This window comes from Musa acuminata, chromosome BXJ1-1 (genome assembly GCF_036884655.1).
Source record: "Musa acuminata AAA Group cultivar baxijiao chromosome BXJ1-1, Cavendish_Baxijiao_AAA, whole genome shotgun sequence".
In the NCBI taxonomy this organism is placed as follows: domain Eukaryota; kingdom Viridiplantae; phylum Streptophyta; class Magnoliopsida; order Zingiberales; family Musaceae; genus Musa; species Musa acuminata.
Genome location: NC_088327.1, coordinates 13,420,615 through 13,440,854, shown reverse-complemented (window position 1 = coordinate 13,440,854; position 20,240 = coordinate 13,420,615). Strand labels below are relative to the sequence as shown.

The following is a 20,240-nucleotide window of genomic DNA, read 5'->3' as shown; positions in this document are numbered from 1 at the left end:
CGTTCCTCCGAGCCCAGATCGCTACTTAAGTCACGATTTCCTTTTTAAATTTATTAATAAAAGAGTTAATATTATAGTAAATGACAAATAAGTATATCACATCAAAGTGGAGGATAAATCAAAATTATAAATATTAATATCATAAAAATAAATAAATAAATAAAGGTCAACATTTTATTATATAAAATTACTAACTCAAAATAATTAAATTATTATTAAAAATATGTCAAACGAAATTTGAAGTACACATCATAGATTGGTTTTAGACGGCCCAACCCGGTTCGAACCGGCCTGCGAATGCCAGCCTCGCCTTAACTCTCGCGACTTGCACGATAGGACGCAACCGATGCACGACTTAACAACCGCACGCTAAACGCCGATTCCTACGGCATCTTTGCAACAGTGCTGTGCTCCATTCTTCGAAACGAAAAGGAATGCTGATGAAATAGCAGGCATCGACTCCCTTATGCGTGCCATTGACTGAGTTGAGTGTGCCAGATTCAACAGCAGTCAATCCACAGTTGCACATTGTCATTCAAAATTACAGTAGATTAATGATCTCAACCAGCCTAGTGTGCTTCCAGATCTGATTCATTAACAACATACAAATCACTTGCCTACGAGCAGATCCATGTCGCATTGATTATAACACCACTTGCTCTACAAAATTGCATGGATTCGCTACGCACTGCAGTCAGCTGGCTGCGTTACTGGGAAGTAAGGTGTCTCAGTTGGAGATTGCCAGCCCTCTCCGGTTGCATGTTGATAACTTGGTTCTTGAGCCGATCATTCGCGGTGAGGAAGAACAAGTTTTGGCTGCAGGCATCGGCGGCGTCATTCTCTTCTAAATTGCAGCATGTCAGACCGGGCGAGAAGCCAGGAGGGCAGTGAAGCTGAACGAGGTTATGTAGGAGGGGCGGCGGCACGCTGCTGAGATGTTGTCCATTGCCCGATCTATCGAAAGGAAGCTGGTCATCGTTGGCTTGTGGAGTCTGCTTGATCCGTTTGGCGGGTGCTCCGATCGGAAGATCAGTGTTTGCGATGGCGTCCATGTCGTATCTACTGAGCTCGAAGTTGGTGACAGCGTTTGGGCCGCGAAACTTGATTGCCGCCACATCGTACGCCTCTGCAGCTTCTTCTTCCGTTGCTGTACAACAATTTTTGGATTAAGGATGGAAACAAGATAGAAAACAGTGTTCAGCAAACGTAGACAATCGAATAAGCTCACCAAACGTGCCAAGGTAAAGATCCTTATTTCCAGCAACACGACCTATCCTTGCTTGCCACCGGCCATGTTGATGATGCCTGATAAATCACAAGCAATTGCCTTAAACACACATTTGCAGTAGTAATTTTGGTATTGCTTGGGCACAGAGTCTTCACCTTGTCACTCCTCTGTAGATAGAAGCACCCCTTGAGAATCCACTGCTTCTTCTGAACAATTCCAAGAGACACTCGATAAGCATATGAAATGATGCAGTTCTTTAGGAAGATGGCTGCAAAATGTGTGCTTTTTTACCTTCTTATTGATGCAATGAACTCTTGCTTGGTCAAGCATTTCATCTCCTCAATCTCCTTGCTGTAAATGCACACCTGCCAAGGTTTAAGATAAGAAGTGGAGAAGCAAGCAACGTGAGTTGATGAACATGAAAGGAGAAGTCCAAATTATGATCTTTCTCTGAAGAATTCTATACCTAAATTAAAAGTAGTCAACAAGAGTACTCTAATCCATAAAGCAAAGAAGTTGATATATAGTGTTTGCTTGGTTAATGAAAATTTCAGTGTTTGGTTAATACTAGGCCCGATTAAATCAGACGGAATTCTAGCAGAAGCAGAGAGACAACCGGAAAGTTTGTCGCAGCAGTAGGACCCCAATATTTCAGAGCTGCAAGATCGTAAGCCCTTGCTGCTTTCTCTTCGTCGTCGTATCCACCTGTGTCGTATCGAAGTTTAATCGGTATTCTAATTCATATAAAATTGGTGTTTACATAACTTGAAGAAGAAAAAGGATATCTCACCTAAATAAACTGAAGAGTAGCCACAGATATGACCAACAGAGCACATTCACATACATGCAAAATGAAACAAAACTTGTATCAGCAGAATAGCAAACACACCAAAAGCTCACAATTCTCATGAGTTCTCATCATGTAAGTTCCAAAACTGTAGTTTACAATTAAATGTAGTTCTTTGATTAGCATATCAGACAGCTTCAATGGGTCATTCTTAACTGGAGCCTAAGAACAGAATTCATAACTTGGTGATCCATCTTTGACTGTATACTGATGCATCAATAGTTTAACCTCCATGGGCTCACCACTATTTACATAGTGTAAATATAATAAGAACTGAATGCACATGCAACCATGTAATGTCAGAATCATCAGCAATAGTGCGATTGATGGGGGTCTCACAAGAACGACCTTTGGGTGACCAAATGCATCTGAATCTTAAGTTGGCCACAAGGACAGAAAGAAGCAGCAGTGCAATGCTACAGCGGCAAGCGCATGAGAGAGCCCAGGGGGCCAATGCATTTGATTCACGGTCTGTTGCAGTGACTCATGGGAGCTTTGCTGGGTTTGAGCTCCGGTCAAAGATACTGGGAGCCAGGAGATTTGACATGCGAGAAGCCCCCCACTGAAAAGGGGTATCAGTGTACTTCTTCATCGATGAGAGGACGCCATTCTTCTTTTCCAAGCAGATGAAAGCTGCGTGTTGTCACATCGAGTATCACTGGATCGGCAAGAGATATCGATCCTACAGCTCTCATCACACTTTTCCCAGCTACTGATCCATGCACATGCACAGGTCATTGCATGTACTGTTCTGATGCCTGAGCCTAAACAGCAGAACTCTCTCCCAAAGAAATAGGTGTTTCAGGTTTTCCTAGAGATCTCTCCTGGTGAAGGAGGGTGGATGTGCGACTGCGAGAGACAGAGCCGCTGGTTTCATGGCACCAGAACACTAGATTATCGTCGAAGCGGCAGCCTCTTGCGGACAAAGCGCAACCAGATCCGGGCGTCGTTGTAGTGGCCGGCCGTACCATGTTGTGGTACTGCGCAACGTTTTCCATCATGGATACTATCGAGTGCCGATCCATCTCTGCCCCGAGCCATCAATTACGTATGTGGAAGGATCCATCGCAACGTATGAGCGCACTCATCATATGTTTGATATCTACGTGGCCGACTGCTATCACAAGCCGACTTATTATCCTAATCTGGCGTAATTAACAAGCATGCAATACTAAATCTACTTAATTCTCGAGGAGAATTGGCATGAAGAAGAAGAAGAAGAAGAAGAAGAAGAAGAAGAAGAAGGGAGTCGCATACCTTGGCGTCCCTTGCGCTTCTGGCCCTCCCTCCTGCACGTGTTGTCCCACAAGTGCGCCTCATACCTCCCCGTCCACCTGTGCCTGGCGAAGGCAGAAAACGCCGGCACCCGCGCACGCATGGGTGAGCCAATCACACGTTAACATGCATAACGAGGAGAGGAAGAAGCGAGTAAACGATCTATTGATCGACTACTACCTGGTCACCCCTCTGTAGACCGACGTCCTTTGGCCAGAGGCCGCTGACGCCATCGCTTTCTTCAGCCCCACCGGCGCGGCCACCTCCCCGGCCCCTTGAACGACCGCCGACGACCCGTCCCGACCGTCAGCAGTCAGAAACTCGGAGCGGGGGGCGCCGCCGACGCCTCCTCCCAGGAGAACCTCCGTCTTCAGCTCCGAGGGGGCGGGGGCCGGTGGAAGAACGTACTGGTAGCCGTAGGCAAAAGCGCCGACGTTGTTGTCCGAGGAGGAGGAGGAGGAGGACGCGGCGGCGGAGGCCTGCAGGTCGTAGCTGCAGGGTCGGAGGAGCATCTCCATGTGCGGCAACGCGAAGGAGATCCAGTTGTGGCCCATCTCCTTCTCTCTCTCTCTCTCTAGCTCGCTCTGCAGTGATTAGGGTTGGAATTCGGCTTCCGGTACAGAATGGAACCGGTGGACGTGTATATGAGGGGGAACATGGAGAGAGATGAAGCTAGGAGGGAACGACAAAAAAGTCTCAGCACTGTAGAAGTGCTGTGTAATAAATATGGTCCAAGTACTACGTGGTGGAGTGGATGGACTGGTGGAGTGCGCTCCGCTTTTTCGCTCGCGGCTGCTGCGGTCAAGGAAATCGGTCTTTAAGCAGCAGCAGCTTTGCGGATGTTCCGGTGAATAGAGAGAGGTAACGCAGCATCTGATGACGTTAAAGAAGAAGAGAAGGGGATGGACTTGTCGTCTTGTTAAGTGCTCTCCGGGACCTGCGCTGCGCTTCATCGATCTGCTTGTTTGGGATTTATTGCTTTGTCTTCTGTTTTCTGTTCTGCTGTCCAAAACCTATTTCCTATCTGATTATTTCGCTTTGAATTAGAATTCGAACTATATAATGTTTAGCTTTGATCTTACTCGGTCGGGTTGGATTCGATCAGCTTTAACATGAGACGAACTTGGACGTAATACAATCGAATCAATACTGACAAAATCTAGTTGTGACAAGGCTGCAAGCTGTTGTAAGCTCATTGGGCTCAAGCGTACCCCTTCTTTCATCTTGAACTAATCAGGTTATGACTTTGTCTTACTGTGACAAGTCCACTCAAGAAGATGTTGGAGTAGTAGGACTGCCAATTCCCATTGATGATGGTGTTGGGAAAGCCATGAGGCCGAAGCTCATCTTTTGCCTCGACTCTAGATTTCATCTCACCTGAGCTGGGTAGAATTCATGCAGTGCCAGAGAGACATGGTGTAGAGTTCATCCAACATTTGGACAGGGTAATCATCCAGGAGATGATCAAATGAATGAGATCAAGGCAATCATCACTACAAGGAGTGATAGTTAAGTATCACTGTAAATGGAATTAATGGGGTGGTGTCTTGGAGTGGGGCAGAAAGGAAGACAAGATGAGTAACTAAGGACAAGACATATCACCAGCTTCACCAACAAAAGAATCTGAGCTTTCAACATTCTTAATTCTAGAGTGATCCATTGCTCCAGAGTTGGTTGACTCCAGCTTCATTAATGGAGCAGATTGCTTGGTGAGCATCACCATGATACAATTTTCCATGCGGTCTTCATGACAATACTAATTATAACCAGACAGTGTTATGCACCTCTGCTATAGGTAGTGTGGCAATCCAACTTGGGACCGAAACAGACAAATCCAAAGATTTACTCATCACTATGTTCTAACAGAAGAAATATATGTTGATCAATGATTCCTAGATGGAACTAACAAGGCAAATCTGATGCTCTTTGGGGACTCATCAAAACATGTTAAGTTAGCATTTAAAGCAAATTACAACACTGAACAGGATATAACCTGGATGAAGAACAGGAGTTTAACAATCAATGAAGTAAGACTGTTAAGTTTAAATAAATTTCTAAGTTTATTGCTCACTTGAGTCCTTTTTATCTTTCGCAATATGGACTAATCCTTAGTCTATCTTCATAAGTTTCTCAGAGAGAAATCCAAACCTGTCATTTTCTATTACTCAAATGGGTTCATATTCCTTTTGTCATTATACATTTATTCTGTTCTTTTGCATGCTTCCACTGTAGGTGTTGGATTCTTTTCCTTCCCCACTGACTGTCATGGATGGGTGACTAGTGCTTTTTGATCATCAAATTCAGATAGATGGGAAGAGATTTTGTTCTTTCATGATATCTTCAAGATCACCATCAACTTTCCTGGATCCCTATATTTCAGTAAGCACCTTAGTGGCACAAAAAATCTTTAGATTCCATCAAGCATGTTATTCATATTGCCTTTGGGGAAAAAAAAAAAGCTTAAGCTTGCCAAAACAAATAAGGCCATATTTGGTTCCAAATTAAATATTTGGCTGCCTGTGATTGTGTATATCATCAAACAGATATATATATTGCAAAATGAAAGACTTCAAAGGCTATTACTGCCAATACTATTATCTTTTTGTGTGGAAAAAAGCTACTACTGTGTATCTTCATGAGAATAGAAACCACTTCAACTTCAATTGTATAAGAGCAAACAGAAAATGCTATACCAAACAGATCTGAGAAACAAGAAAGAAAATATGATGAAAAGGAGGTTAAATCTTTGTTTCAATGAATAGGAGATCCAAAAACAGTACATAAAGAAGTAAATCATCTTCCATCTAGCAGTGAAAGGCTTTACATATAAATTAAAATAGTTGCATAAAGCCAGGTGTGTTGTAAAGTGAATTAATGCACCAGCATCTCAGTATAAACAAGCACAGATACATAAGAGCATCAAGACAAGACTGGAATTACCTTAATTGAGATAGAACTTGCTTAGCTTTCTCTGTTTTGGTTTTTCTTAGCATTCTCTGCTACAGTAGATTTCATATTATGTTGCATTCAAATGCCTTACAGCACCATTTAATCCACCAATGTGAAATTTTTAGATGCAAACTGCTTCAAGTTTCAGACACCTTCCATTATGTTCAGAATCTATTTGTCTCTCCATCCAAAAAGAACAAACCACACTACATCAAAAGGATTAGCCTTAAGAGGTTACCTCAAGACAACTTGCAAATGCTTTATATTCTAAGAAGAATGGCATAATCATCCTAATGGACCAGAAGGCCAATGGCACTAGTTTATTGTGGTGAAATAAGGCAATTCTTAGTGGCAAGTTAACCAAGTGATGAGCTTTTAGTGCAGACTGGCAGCATGTAACTTAACTACTTTATCTTGGTGCAGGTTTTGAGCAGTAGAACAGAACAATTGATATCTAAATTATTCAACATGCTTAATGAACAAGTTTTCACATCACAATTTAACAATATATCATGATATTTAAGAATAAGCAAAAGCTACATAGCAGTGATTTACAATGATAAATGCACAATAGAGGCCCTCTGCAATTGTAGTGACATCACCCAATTGATTCATTAATCAGCTCCCTGATTCAAGTTCCAAGCATTAGCTCTGGTTAGAACCAGTATGAATCAAGAAATAACTCGATGAAATTTACTCTCACTGCTTGTAGGAAGACGACTGCATAAATTCTATTTTCCTCTAACTTGGCCCACAGAGACCATGGCCATTGTTCATCTACCAGCAAAGGCAGTCAACGCCATCAAGTGGTAGAGGCATATAGATATAGACAAACACAGGGTAAAGTATGAAGGAAATCAATAAGAAAACCCAACTAAAAACGCAAACACCATGTTTTTCCGGTTCACCTAACAATCCAGCCCACCAATCATCATCACTGTCCCCAAATCGCAACAAGAAACAAAGCATCAAAGCTCCAATGGTGCAGGCTTAGAGGATCTCCATGAGTTGGTTTCTGAGTTACACAAGACATGAGTTAAAACCTTAACACTTTCATTGTACCTTAATAGGTTCATAGGTTGCATCCACAGAAGACGAAGAAAAAGCAGAGCATGGCAACCAAGGCTACCGACTCTAGCACCATAACAAAGGCCCAGACTATGTCGTCCACCACCGAGAAGGTGATCGCCGGCCAGGTAGGAATGATGCTGGAGAAGCTGAACTCGGTCAAATTAAACACGAGCAGAGACATGTTACTTGCGAGGTTGGACAGGTTGAATGGTGGCCATCGGAACACCATCGACAGCAGACTATTGCCCATCTTCTCTCTCTCTCTCTCTCTCTGTGTGCAGGGAAGAGGCATGAAGCTTTTGTCACAGAAGCATGGTTATCAATCTATAGATAGTGAGACAGTGATGTAGAACAACACTTCTATTGCTCTGTACACCTGGAGATGGGTCCAACATAGCACCAGATGCTCTTCTGCCGGACTCTGGTAGCTTGTGGAAGGAATACAAAGCTGTGATTGAGGCCCACAAAGTAAGTGTAATGCCATCTTCTTCACAAGTTTGTATTTACCTCTCAGATACCTGATCCAAAAATATTCATCATCCCAAATTATTTCCTCTTCGCTATAAGACTAATAAGGATGTCATATAAAGTGGTTTAATGGCAGTATTTTGAGCTCCTGCACACTTGTGAAAGTTGAGCTCAGAGGAAAGAAAACCTTTCAGTAGGGTTGTGATCACATCTAACAATCCAGTCTTGTGACCAAAGCAATTAATTGACAACAAATAGTTATTAATGGATTGTTAACTACTCTTCCTTTCTTCCACCACTGAAGAACTTACTGAAAGAGCTTGTTGAAAAGGAGTTGACCAGTTCCACATCCACACTTGCATTTGTAGGACAGATCATGGCGAAGGACTTGACCAGCTCCACATCACTGTTCTTGGGGTCATGTTTGACTTTTCTAAAATAAGATGAGAAGAGTAGACCCGGTTTATTTTTTTCTCTTTACTTAGTTTGACTTCCATGGTCGTACTTGGAGCTGCAGAAATTGGGGGATAGGGCATTAGGACAGATCTTTGTGATAATTCAATGACATGAACTCGTTCTGTCCATGGTCTCCTTCTAGTATGGTGGAGTTTCACCTGCTTGCTCAAGCAAAATGTTTACTATTCGTTGTGGGCTTTGACATTTTCGAAGAGAAAGCTACAACTAGTTTGCCTCAAAGTCACGTGTTCTGTTGACGAACAAATCCAACGAAAGCAATCGACTAAACGCTAAATGGAATCTGCCAAAGCGAAGCACTGATCGGACTGCCATCGAATCTGTTTGGACTAAGGAAGCAGTCATGTACTTTGAAGCACGCATGAAGAGCGAGAACGTCTGACACGACAGGTTATTACCATAAAGAATCTGCCATGGTTTCTGAGGCCAAATGAAGTGGAAATAAATCACTACAAAGCATTGCTCCCTTCAGGTTATTAGGTGGTGCACAATCTCATGCATGCGCGGAAACTTCGTGCAACCTTAAATCTCTTACATGAAGCCAACATCCTTCAGCTGCTAACAGCCAAAAGTTAGGAAGAGAAACATTAGTTTGAGGTATTTCTTCTTCGAGGAGACTTGTATATTACCATAGGCAAACCACAATGAAATCTTCGAGACGACTTTGAGGCCTGACTAAACAACAAGACTGGAACCCCACTTGGCTATGCATTCATTAGATAGATAGATAGATAGATAGAACAGTCACACAGTTAATTATCTTTATGTCATGCATGATTGAAACTTGGACAAGAAAACTGAGAGTCAACCAAGAATCGGTGTGGAAGATCAACCTGTTGTTCTTATTATAATGATCGTGGTGGAATGTGATGACAGAATGGTCCCAATAATTAGACTGTGTCACTTGGATGGACTTGGGTTGGCAGCAAGCAACTTCCACAAACAAGCAAAGGAGAGCCCACCGCACGTTTCGAACTCCCTGTACTCCGGCAAAGGAGCTAACAACCACTAGAAAACCTTGCTGCGGATGGCGTATAGTGTATGGCATTCCATCCAGCATGTATAGTAGCTACAGTGGATGATCACTGAACAGACAGTACATATGTGTATATAAATATATATTCATAAAAAACTTGGAGAGGCGAGATAATGAAGAACACTTTTAATGTGCAAGAAGTATATACAAAGACTAATATGCCTGAAATAAGCTAGAAAAGGATTAAAGGTTCGTCTCCCATGAGATAAATGATAACCACTGGCTAACATCCTCCGTATGCCACAAGGAGAGCTCTAACAGTTGCCTTTGCTAATCGATTCCGTCTTTGACGTATAGGTAACAACAATGTTCCAACTTTCTCACGCGAAGGATGATTACAATGCCACATTTCGCATTCTCCATTGATTTATCATTTTACTGGACTCAATCAATCATGCTTCCTCGTTTAGTTCATTGATTGATCGACACGGCGAAACCAGAAACAAAGGTGCAGATTATAATTCGCTGCAGGAATACGACATGCATCTTCTTCCAAGTCCATGCTTTTAGAAGATGTGAACAGCTAGAAAAAGATGACGTTCCGTATGGCTTCCCTTTCATGATTTCTTCTCCTGTACGTAAACCATATCCACTGCCATGGTTGATCCTTCAGTCTGCAACGGCACTCGTCCTTTTCACATTCTTCTGGTTCAGTGACGGTGGTGGAGATGGTGATCCAAGTGGTGGACGGAAATGGCGGCTGAAAGCGAAAGATGTACATTGTTGGAGACGTAGAATTTAGAAGCTTAGAAGACTTGGAGTTCTTACCTGAGACATGGTCATCAGAATGGCTTGTGGCTTACGCCATGATCGACCTAATGCTTGCATATACAGGCCTATTTTTTATACCATATTAGTTTATATTCTTAATTTCTTGCTGTTAAAACAATTATTCAGAATCTCTTCTTCCTTGGAATTTGAAGTGGATTTTGAGATATGGTTGGTAGCAACGAAGATGATGGATGCAACATTAGTGTTGTTCTTCATATAGCCTCAAGTTACGGCTAAGTATGGATCCATATCTGTGCAGGGGCTGTCTCCGTAGATCCACACCGTTCATCAATAATTGCACGTACCTAAAAGAATTGTTGCAATTCACACCAGCGAATAGTTATGCAGTACTGTAAACAAAAAAGAGAAAACTATATATAAGCTTAGATTAAACCGTAGAAGATATAAATATGATGATAAGTGATTGGACTCCCAACCAAGATAGAGTTCTTCAGCATAAATCATCTTTAGTCCTTTGTTCTGATTCCATATATACATCTGAAATAAATCATGGATATATATATAGATATATATCCTTCCCAATATTTAAATATTTCATAAGTGCTTTTTTATGATTATGATCATAGCCAATATTTAAAAAAATATTTTTTTAATTAACTAAAACATCTTTTATTACTTTCACCAATTATCTGAACCCTTGTGTTTTTTAATATTTTTAAGAAAGCATTAATGTAATTTTGTGTTCCAATATTAGTATGGTAATGGTCATATGTAAGTTTTTGAGTTTTGTAGGGATATATATGCAATGGTCATATAGTAAATATGAATTTACTTTCCCTTGTGTCTTCTCTTCTAATCACTCACCTGTTGCTGATGCATTGTGCATCATCTCGCAAGTACACACCATCGGAGGTGGAGCTTTCAAGTCTCAAGTCATTTGGGGTACATGCCACTTCTGTTTCCTTTATGTGTGGTGTCATCTCCTGGAAGAGAAGGAGGAGGAGGAGGAGGAGGAGGAGGGCCAGTCTGAACATTGGCTGCTTGAAGAGTTTTAATGAAGCATTAGCACTAAGTCTTGACCACACTTGAGGTTTGATTGTTTGGTGCAGAGTCATGCAATCTACCAAAACATGGTTTCATCTACCAAAATGGATCATTGTTTTTAGACTTCTTGATAGCATCAAGTCAAAACTAGTCACAGTGATGCAACATTAAGAGGAATTCTTGGCTTGTTCCCAAAAATATTATAGCAGTCAGAGCAAACAGGAAGTTGACTTTTATGGATGACTGACTATTATAATCCAACAAATGACAGCATGAATTTATACTCTCGATCTGTAGCTTGTTTCTGGAAACTCCAGTAGTAATTAGCATACATAGATTCTATGTTTGTCTCATTAATGCTTGCTTGGATTCATAGACAACATGATGAGCGCAGTAACCTGAATTCTAGTCACAGAGATGAAAGCTTTTTTCTCTACACCTCAGAAACAATTTATTCGATACAAGCAGACGTGAATTTATAGTTCCTTAATCACGTAGTAAGAATTATAATGAGTGGAGAAAATGATGGGAAGACAGAAAAATTCCCGACACATTCTCTGGTTTCCCAAATCCATGCTGTCTTTTCCCTTTACAATTGCCTCTGTGATGTCCTCTCTCTGCAATTAGATCTGCTGCTGTAACCATGTGTCCTCCATGCTCCACAAGTTCTCCTCCCACCCGCTCTGATCCAAATCCATTGACCAACCCCAGCTATCGCAAGCTCCGGGACTCGGTAGAGTCTCCGGCCAGTAAGCGCCGAAGCCTGTCGTTTCCTGAAACCATGCGTCGTCACAGTTGGTGAAGCGGTCGGACACTGAAGCTGTTGAAACCTGCACCTCGGAGGACTCCGAGGTCGACCTGACCATGTTCGAGCTCTCCGGGCTGGCCCTCTTCGCCTCACCGAGCTCGACGTCTCCCTCCTCGGGTCGTTTGCAAGTCGATGGATCGTTTACGCTCTGATGCGTGGAGACCGCGGAGCTGCCGGAAGCCGCACGAATCCTCTCGAGCAGTCGAGGCATCCATAGGTGCCTCACCACGTCCTTGAACCGCTTGCTGTCGACATCGCACCGGAGCTGCTTCGCGTGCTTCTGCACTCTGGTCCTCCAGTAGTTCTTGATCTCGTTGTCGGTCCTCCCCGGCATGTGCTGCGCGATCTTCGACCACCTGTGGGAAAGCCATGTCGCTCCGTTCAGGACTAAGCTAAGAGGAAAAACATGGTCGTCGGGAGATCCCGTGAAGATGGCAGCTCACCGGTTTCCCCAACGAGAGTGAAGCTCGAGGATGAGTAGTTGCTCCTCCGGGGTTATGTTCCCACGGCGGAGATCGGGGCGGAGGTAGTTGAGCCATCGGAGCCGGCAGCTCTTTCCTGTCCTTTTGAGACCTGCAACACGCAGAAACAGAGTAATTAGCACCATGAACAAACTGTTGGACGAAAAGAATCGATCATAGAGTACTGACAGGATTCACTCTACCTGCTTCTCGAGCTAGTGAATCCCATCGGCCCTCGCCGTGCTCCGCGACATAGTTCATCAGCAGAAGGTCTTCTTCCACTGTCCAAGATCCTTTCCTCAGCTCCACCTCGTCCTCACCAGGGGCCCTTCCATTGAACTCCATGACTCGTCGAGTGTCCTGAAACCGAGCTCTTATGGAATTAGAAGAGTAGATCACTGGCGCTGGACTCGTTCGATGCATAGGTAAGCTTCTTATAGAGGGTGGCGTCAAAGAAACAGGAGTCGTATAGGCTACCAAAAGCCAAAAGTAGGGGCTTTAAACTAAATCAAACAGCGCGAGACCGGCTTCTAAGTTTGACTTTTCTTTGTCTCACATCTGTCCTCTAATATGTGGCATTGCAAGTGGATCAGCTTGATGCCCTGCACCCTGGCATGGTCAGACTCCTCATCAAGAGATTGATTTGGATTTTTCGATGATTCAATGATGCTCTGGTCTACATTTGATACCATTACTCGCTTTCTTCCCTTTCTCTTTTGTCGAATGCAGTAAGGTAGACTACCACCTTCCTGTACACCAAGACAAGACTGTTCTTAGTAGTTCTTCTGGAAGAACTCTGCTGCTGCTGCTTGAGCATTACTTCATCATGTGATAGAAAGGGGTAGCTTCAGTGCTTTCAATTTAATCTGGTGAAGGAAACCATGACAAACAAATAGAGGATTGCTGTTCAGTGTCAAGTGTGAGATTAGTGGCTCAGACTGCATTTAAAAGAGGCATTTCTTCTCTGCAATCTTGCAGCTTCCGAAGGGAACCAGTGGCTGAGAGCCAAACAAGCTTCTCCGGGAGATCCCCACATGCGTCTGCTTCGTGTAGCCCAAATAAAGAAGAAGGGTGATTCCATGGGCGAGGCAACGTGTGCTATTAGTTGGCTTCAACTTGTGGGAACTTTGACTGCGGTTGTTCTCAGATGAAGAAGCTTCTTTGACCAAAACATCCTTATGCGGATAATGCCTCCTCGTTTCTCTTCGCTGTCAGTCTTTTGACTTCAAATGCGTGTGGGTGAGACATACTTGTCATCGAGTGTCCTGAGTTAAGACTGGCCATGGGTCCCTGCTGTGACTTCAGCCTGCCGGTGATGAGCATGATTGGCTCGAATGCATCCAACAATCTGCATTCTCGAGTGATTAGTTTGACCAGTATGGATACAGAGTCAAAGCAGTATATCAATTTTGGTGGGGAGTTCAGCTTATGATTTGACATCCAATTTGGACAGCCATCTCTAAGCATCAAGTATGGAGATGTTGAGGTGAATTCATCCTTGTGCTTCTGGAATTAGGTTACATGTATTAGTGGTGGAGAGTTAGAGATCAAACAGCAAAGCACCCCCATTTGAAAGTGATTAGGATTGCGAGGAGCTCAAGTTACCTAAGGTCTTAGGTGCAAACATCAATAATGACACTGAAAACCCTAACAACAACAAAGATGACACCAGTGCTTGCCATTTGTGTTGCATGTTGCCATTGCTTACTACTTGGGAAAAGCTAGACATGAACCTTTTGTTCTCTTAACTCTCCACCACTGATGCATGTTTTTGAGAAAGGAGGGACGTCTCTAATGATGCATGTTCTTGCACCAAAAGGCAAGGATTACTACAAGCTTACTAGTTTAATGATATGATTGTACCATGAAGAGGAGGGTGGCTCTATCTCATCTTCCTTTTTCCATCTTTCTACTTATCTCATCCCAGAAAGCAAAAGAAAAAGTGTGGAACAAGTACAGCTATCCTTCTCATTCCCCACTTCCCTCATAGTGTGTCCTTATTGGAATAATGGAGTTGCATGAAGGAGCATACATGGCATCCATCTAAGTTGTTTGAATGGCCAAGTTTTCTGTGAGCTATTAGTCCTTGAGATGTGTCTAAGTCTAAGAGCTGCATATACATATGTAAAGAAGGAAGATTGCATTCCAAATGGCAGGTACTTGAGCCACTTCTTCTCCTTTTAGTCCTCACCACCACCATCGGAGATTGCTGTAGTCCATATCGGGTGAGTCAATGATGGTGAGAAAGATGGGGAAGATGATTCAAGTGGGAAGCGCAGCTGCAGCGGAGCCAAAAGATGGAGGAATATAGTTGATGAGAGGATGTGAGTTCTTAGATTGCCCGGTGGCACCTATCACCCTTTGATTTATCTTCATCAGTGTTGGTGGCACTGAAGGATATGGATTTCTAAGGGGAAGTGAGGGTTACTGTGTCATCCACACAGCAGATACAAGGAGACGAAGCACTACTAGTTCTTCAGATGGCAAACCCAAACTTTGTCTCGGCACACAATTCCTACATCAATACATGCTTCATTTCATTATTAAAGGAATCCTAATAAAGAAATTATCATGAAAAAAAAACATTTAATTTTTCTATAAATATCACAGATATTTCTTGATTCTTATGGAAAAATTTAGGTTTTTCTCTCGGATGTCTAAAGAAATACTTTGTTTCTAAAGAGAATTAACGAGCAAAAGATCTTGTAATTGATCTCATATGGTTAATTTTCTTCGTAGATATAGATGAGATTTATTAAATCACATTAATTTTACGTCAAGTTTCTGATATATTATTTATTTATTTATTAATATAAGATGAATTTTGTTTTTTCTCCTTCTCAACAAAACTCTATAATAGCACTCACTCTCCATCGTCGGAGAAAAAGCACTGTGACTTGATTGTGGTAGATAGAAAGGGATAGAAAGGTGGAGAAAGTGAAAGAGAGGGAAAGAGACAGGTCCTTCTCCGAGTGATGCTGATCCGTGAGAAGAAGAGTAAGGAGGAAGAGAATAGAGAAAGCTCATTACTCGTGATGTTGGGTCTTGTGTTGGAAAGAGAAGGGGAGTAAGGAATCGATGTGCCGATCCTTCTCGAGACGACAGTGACGGCGCAAGCGGATGAAGTGATCTGCATGCATTCCTCTCGGCTGCAAATTATTGTTGCAGGTCTTACTCATCTCCTTGACCTGCATTTCCCCGTTCATAGCAAGATATGAGGGTCCCTCATTGTTCTTTAATGATCTCCACCACCAACACTATGTTTGTGAGGAGGATTAAGCATTGTATTTAGTAATGAGTTTTAGATCAGTCATTATGTGTGAAGCCCAAAGCACCAGACATTTACAAGAGACTCAAATTTCTTATCTCTAGATAAAATATTTCTCACTGTATATTTTGGCACTTGGCATAGGAGAGTGGCAGGAACAGCACTTCACAATCACGTTAAGCTGTGGTCAGAAAATGAAACCATGTAAGCATCCATGAAGAGTGATAATTGATGCAGAGTTAGATTTCCAATCTCATTTTCCTTTATTTGCAAAGCACCAGACTGTTGTAACACACTGTATACTACTTAATATTGAAGGAAAGCACTGTGGGAAACTAAGATACAGACAATTAAGTTGTTTTCTGATAGCCTACAGAGTTTAAGAAAAAGAACATATTTGTTTGTTTAACAAACACGACATCCTCTGGCATAATTCTTTATCCGATGTTATTTCAGACAACACTGAATGCTGACTGTAAGGATGATGTGAAGCGCGAAGCGATGGTCTGAGTGGCAAATTGTTGGATCTGTTTCTTGGCATCTGGAGCACAGAACAGGTACAAATGAGGTTTATGTAAAGAAATATAAGAGAAAAATCAATATCAAATATTTGCTGATATAGAGACAGAATAACATATCTCAAACATTGTAGTGTGCAATAAACAATGACAGTCATGATGCTGTAATATAATTCTGCAACATGTTAATGTACATTGTACATAGTTTCTATGAGGATAGATGGAATATGTTACATAAAATGTGTGACATGAGAAAAGAATTCCAGAGAAGTATGTGATGCATAATGTCTTCAAACAAACAGCAATTAGATGACAATTTAAAGAATTTTCCTGTTGCAGTCAAGTATTTTGCCATCTTGCTGATAGGGATTGCCAAAATGTTGGGCTTACAGACAGAGGGTTAAGAGGACAGAGGAGAAAACATTCTCATTTCAGTAAATCATTAAAGTACATGGAGATAGTAACAGCACAGTAGAAAAAGAAACTATTTAAGAAAGAAGAAAGGAACCTGTTATGAATATAGGAGTCATTGATCTATCCAACAATGATGTGAAATCTTGAGCAACATATAACATAAAATACTGATTGATAATTATAAGAAATACTATAATGCAAAACAAGCGTTCCAGTTGTCTTTGGTGAAGTTTCACTAAGCCAATGAACATGCTTAATCATTTTGAATAATTTTAGAAGAATTTTATGGACCATCAAACTCAAACTAGCATGGAAATAGAGAAGCCTCTTAAATGTCAAATATAATTTCTATAGTTTAACTTTTACTACGGATTAAATTATTGGATGCTTTTAACAAAACTCAGCAAAAATCATAAAATGTAGTATGCTCATCATAAAGTAATATTTAGTGAGATCAAAACTCTAAAGCACAAAATGTTAAAAGTAATTTGGGCTCACATACCTTTACGGCATTTAGTGAAGCCAACAATATTCGCAATGCTGAGGGTTAAACAAACTCCCACAACCAGTAGATAATCTGCCTGGAACCTTATAAGTGAGAATATACCAAGAAAAATCCATGCAACAGCCTGCAATTTGAAGAACGTACTTTAAGAGAACTGATAATGTAATTTACCAATATATCAAAGGTATGGCTATGCAGATGCTAATCCATAAAGGATAACTTAAGGTGTAGTAAAAGTGAGCAAAGAATTCTCAAAGATCAGAGAGGAGCATGCCATCCCAGATTGCATGAGGGTTAGGGATAATAATCATATGACCAGATAAAACTTTAAACATTAAAAATCACACAAGTGGATATTCAGGGAAACATGGGATAACTCCAAAATTCTAAAAAATACTTGTTTGTCTGAACAATAGGAAACATTTGTCTGTCATTTTAATGTGATCCAATGGCCTCCATATTAAAGATCTATTCAAGTTTTAATTAAGATAAATGCCCCCATTGATTATTTCCTATGTTACAAATAAGACAGACGATTGGAATGGTTGCTGTCCAACCAAACCACGGGGTGTTATGCTATGTCCTTGCCTCTTCATTTGCCTATCTTAACAATGAATATGTCGGGAAAGTGCCAACATGTATAGAAAAAGTGGCACTCTTCAGTAAAGTACTACGGAGTACTACAGTTTCATTTGCCTACTTTTTCATGTCCCCTTTTATCATTGCTAACCAGGCCTTTCTGTCTTTGATCTTCGTGTATTTCTCAACCTCTAATCTGATATGATTCACCCTACCTCATGGATGAATTTATGGATCTTCTTATATTATGTTTGTTGCATGACGCCTCTAATTCAAATTGATTCACCATACTTCACTGATGCATTTATGTATCTTCTGTGGTAATGTTCAATTCAGAGAAAAGATAATCTTCTATGTTAGTGCTAGCCTTATGTTCAATTCACTTTGAGACCACAGTCATTTCAAAACTACTTATGCAACATGCATATGTTCTTCAAGTGATTTTATATATCATAACAATAGTAAAAAAATATTTAGGGAGATGAGGTAGAACACATGCATCACAATGTAAAGATAAGAGGCAATATTACTGTAAATATGAAATCTTATATGTCTTGATGGTTATTGTTTCTACAGTTAATAATTTATCTTCCTTGTAGCTTCAGTTTACACACCTATCTGTAGGTTAAGATGTTGATAGCTAACCACAGGCATTCCTATGTACCTGTGCACCATCACATCCAATGTATAGAAGTGCCTATCCATGTATTTTAGTAAATAAACAATAGTCGATAAATGATGGTTTTAGTGGCATCCACATACATGTTGCAATATGTGTATAATTACCATGCCAGCAAGCATGCCCATATGTGTATAGTTAATAATTTAGCTGGCTAACTTTGAAACCGGAAAAAGTGACCCAGGTAAGGATCTCGCAAGAAATGATAACAAATAGTGCCTGTTTCACGTTCATAAGAAAAAGTGATTATAGAGAAACAAGGGCCAGCATATAAATGCAAGTGATAGTAACATTTTCAGTCAAAGATTGGTCCTAAGGATGAGAGTTATTTGCAAACACAATTAGCATGAATTATATGACTAACCGTGAGATAAAGCGTCCACCAAAAGAGCCATGAATCCTTCTTATTCATACGCGCAAGAGACTAGAATGATAGAGAACCAAAGAAATTGGATCAGAGTTCACATAATGCCCAAAAAATGGTCGAGTTCACGAGTGACCAATAAATTAATTCATCAGATAACTCTCAAGTAAAACGGAGAAAGCGAGAACCTCCTGATCCAAGCACTCAAACTTCCAGATGCTCTCTCCCTGCTCGTCAATCTCGTTCCACCACCTCAGCCCAACCAAAATCCTCCCGCTGACATTCTTGACGACCCAGAAATCAAGAGCCGCAAGAAAGACAGTGACCACAAAAATGATCACAAAACTGTCAATGAAGATCGCCGAGAGTATGTAGAAAGCCAACGCCGCAGCCTATCAATATCCCAAAAAGCGAGAAAGATTAGAACTTGGATCTGCCAAAGTGGCACAAGAAAAAAGTATATCCAACAACAAAGAACACACCTTGAAAAGAACATGGAAAACGCAAGTCTTTGGGTTGGCGTAGTTTTCCCCTGTAGGCTGCAAACAAAAGTGCATGCATACCGCATCAAGACATATATCAAGTCGTAATGAAGAACCGCTGAACTAAAATCTTAGGGCACGAAAGATTAATATTAAGGCCTCTCCCCCAAGAAAGCGAATCTAGATCTTGGGTGTAGATCCCAAGTACCGCAAGAACCCAGCTTCCCTGCTTAATTCAATCGCAAAGAAAAAACTTTGGATCGAACGGCATCTCAGGAAAAACAAAAAGGAGTGGGACGATCGGATCGATCTGATTCCAAGTGAAAAGATGGGGGAAATGCTGCTGGGCGAAGGAACCCATAGTTGACAAAGAAGCGAGACGTGATTAGGCTTCTGTGTTGGTGGGGGGAAAGGGGATTACCTGAACTGGATCCATCACAAGAGGGGGATTCTCGATCCCTTCCGGCGGTCTCGGCGATCGAGTCGCATGCGAGCAGAACAGACGAGGCTTCGTGGCCAGTTAGTCTTCGAAACCCTCTTTCTTGCGACCCGATCAGATAATTAAATGACCTTATGGTTACCATAGAATAACCAAACTACCCTCCATCATGCTCGACACGGATCTCAAAGTGAGATCATCTGGATCATGAGACAAGTATATTACAGATGGCTGGATAGATTAAGGAGACCGGTGTTTGGATTCTGATTTCTATTTGGAAATTCCAAATTAATTGTCTATGAATTACAACAACATGACAGGGATTATATTAAATGTCATTATTTTTCATAGATATGTGATATCTAATTTGATTTAATTAATGTTTATGTATTATAAGAAAATATGAAAACATTTTAAAATACAGCAATAATTAATATAAAATAGTATTTTATTGATTCATTTATGCATATATTTTTTGTTTATCTTCACATTTTACAAATTCTTTTAAAAATATTTTATTCAAAAATGATATTTGAATTTAAAATTTTAATTAATTATCTCATGTGATTCTAGATTCATGTCACATTTACATTCACCTA

General features: G+C 41.1%; 3 protein-coding genes across 4 annotated transcripts; all 3 read right to left on the bottom strand.

Moving 5' to 3' along the window:
• Nucleotides 1-378: 378 nt before the first annotated feature.
• On the bottom strand, nucleotides 379-4,438 carry LOC103997036 (AP2-like ethylene-responsive transcription factor AIL7). Its single transcript, XM_009418167.3, has 8 exons — nucleotides 3,531-4,438; nucleotides 3,333-3,415; nucleotides 2,019-2,027; nucleotides 1,845-1,933; nucleotides 1,520-1,593; nucleotides 1,384-1,434; nucleotides 1,229-1,305; nucleotides 379-1,147 (listed from the first exon to the last, which is right to left on the bottom strand). Exons 1-8 carry the CDS (start codon nucleotides 3,902-3,904, stop codon nucleotides 708-710), a joined length of 1,197 nt encoding a protein of 398 aa, XP_009416442.2. The 5' UTR covers nucleotides 3,905-4,438; the 3' UTR covers nucleotides 379-707.
• A 7,102-nt stretch (nucleotides 4,439-11,540) lies between these two features.
• LOC135587154 (transcription factor JAMYB-like) lies at nucleotides 11,541-12,814 on the bottom strand. The gene is made up of 3 exons (XM_065078211.1): nucleotides 12,597-12,814; nucleotides 12,376-12,505; nucleotides 11,541-12,288 (listed from the first exon to the last, which is right to left on the bottom strand). The coding sequence occupies exons 1-3, from the start codon at nucleotides 12,736-12,738 to the stop codon at nucleotides 11,748-11,750; spliced, it is 813 nt and encodes a 270-aa protein (XP_064934283.1). The 5' UTR covers nucleotides 12,739-12,814; the 3' UTR covers nucleotides 11,541-11,747.
• A 3,086-nt stretch (nucleotides 12,815-15,900) lies between these two features.
• LOC103997064 (Golgi apparatus membrane protein-like protein ECHIDNA) lies at nucleotides 15,901-19,750 on the bottom strand. Of its 2 annotated transcripts, XM_009418210.3 has the most exons (6): nucleotides 19,624-19,750; nucleotides 19,203-19,259; nucleotides 18,909-19,112; nucleotides 18,721-18,780; nucleotides 17,096-17,222; nucleotides 15,901-16,202 (listed from the first exon to the last, which is right to left on the bottom strand). In XM_009418210.3, the coding sequence occupies exons 1-6, from the start codon at nucleotides 19,636-19,638 to the stop codon at nucleotides 16,114-16,116; spliced, it is 552 nt and encodes a 183-aa protein (XP_009416485.2). In that variant the 5' UTR covers nucleotides 19,639-19,750; the 3' UTR covers nucleotides 15,901-16,113. The 2 variants fall into 2 exon arrangements, with proteins under 2 accessions (XP_009416485.2, XP_009416477.2); XM_009418202.3 differs by lacking the exon at nucleotides 19,624-19,750 and having other exon boundaries at nucleotides 19,203-19,292.
• Nucleotides 19,751-20,240: the final 490 nt, after the last annotated feature.

What these genes read in the sequence shown, in the direction of transcription:
- LOC103997036 (XM_009418167.3), bottom strand. Translation starts at nt 3,904, where the DNA reads ATGGGCCACAACTGGATCTCCTTCGCGTTGCCGCACATGGAGATGCTC. An exon ending in TTCATTGCATCAATAAGAAG is followed by an intron (nt 1,435 to 1,519) that starts GTAAAAAAGCAC and finishes GGAATTGTTCAG; the next exon opens with AAGAAGCAGTGGATTCTCAA. An exon ending in TCTTTACCTTGGCACGTTTG is followed by an intron (nt 1,148 to 1,228) that starts GTGAGCTTATTC and finishes ATTGTTGTACAG; the next exon opens with CAACGGAAGAAGAAGCTGCA.
- LOC135587154 (XM_065078211.1), bottom strand. Translation starts at nt 12,738, where the DNA reads ATGGAGTTCAATGGAAGGGCCCCTGGTGAGGACGAGGTGGAGCTGAGG. An exon ending in TTCACTAGCTCGAGAAGCAG is followed by an intron (nt 12,506 to 12,596) that starts GTAGAGTGAATC and finishes TGCGTGTTGCAG; the next exon opens with GTCTCAAAAGGACAGGAAAG. An exon ending in CACTCTCGTTGGGGAAACCG is followed by an intron (nt 12,289 to 12,375) that starts GTGAGCTGCCAT and finishes GCTTTCCCACAG; the next exon opens with GTGGTCGAAGATCGCGCAGC.
- LOC103997064 (XM_009418202.3), bottom strand. Translation starts at nt 19,277, where the DNA reads ATGCACTTTTGTTTGCAGCCTACAGGGGAAAACTACGCCAACCCAAAG. An exon ending in TTTTCCATGTTCTTTTCAAG is followed by an intron (nt 19,113 to 19,202) that starts GTGTGTTCTTTG and finishes GGATATTGATAG; the next exon opens with GCTGCGGCGTTGGCTTTCTA. An exon ending in TTGAGTGCTTGGATCAGGAG is followed by an intron (nt 18,781 to 18,908) that starts GTTCTCGCTTTC and finishes CTATCATTCTAG; the next exon opens with TCTCTTGCGCGTATGAATAA.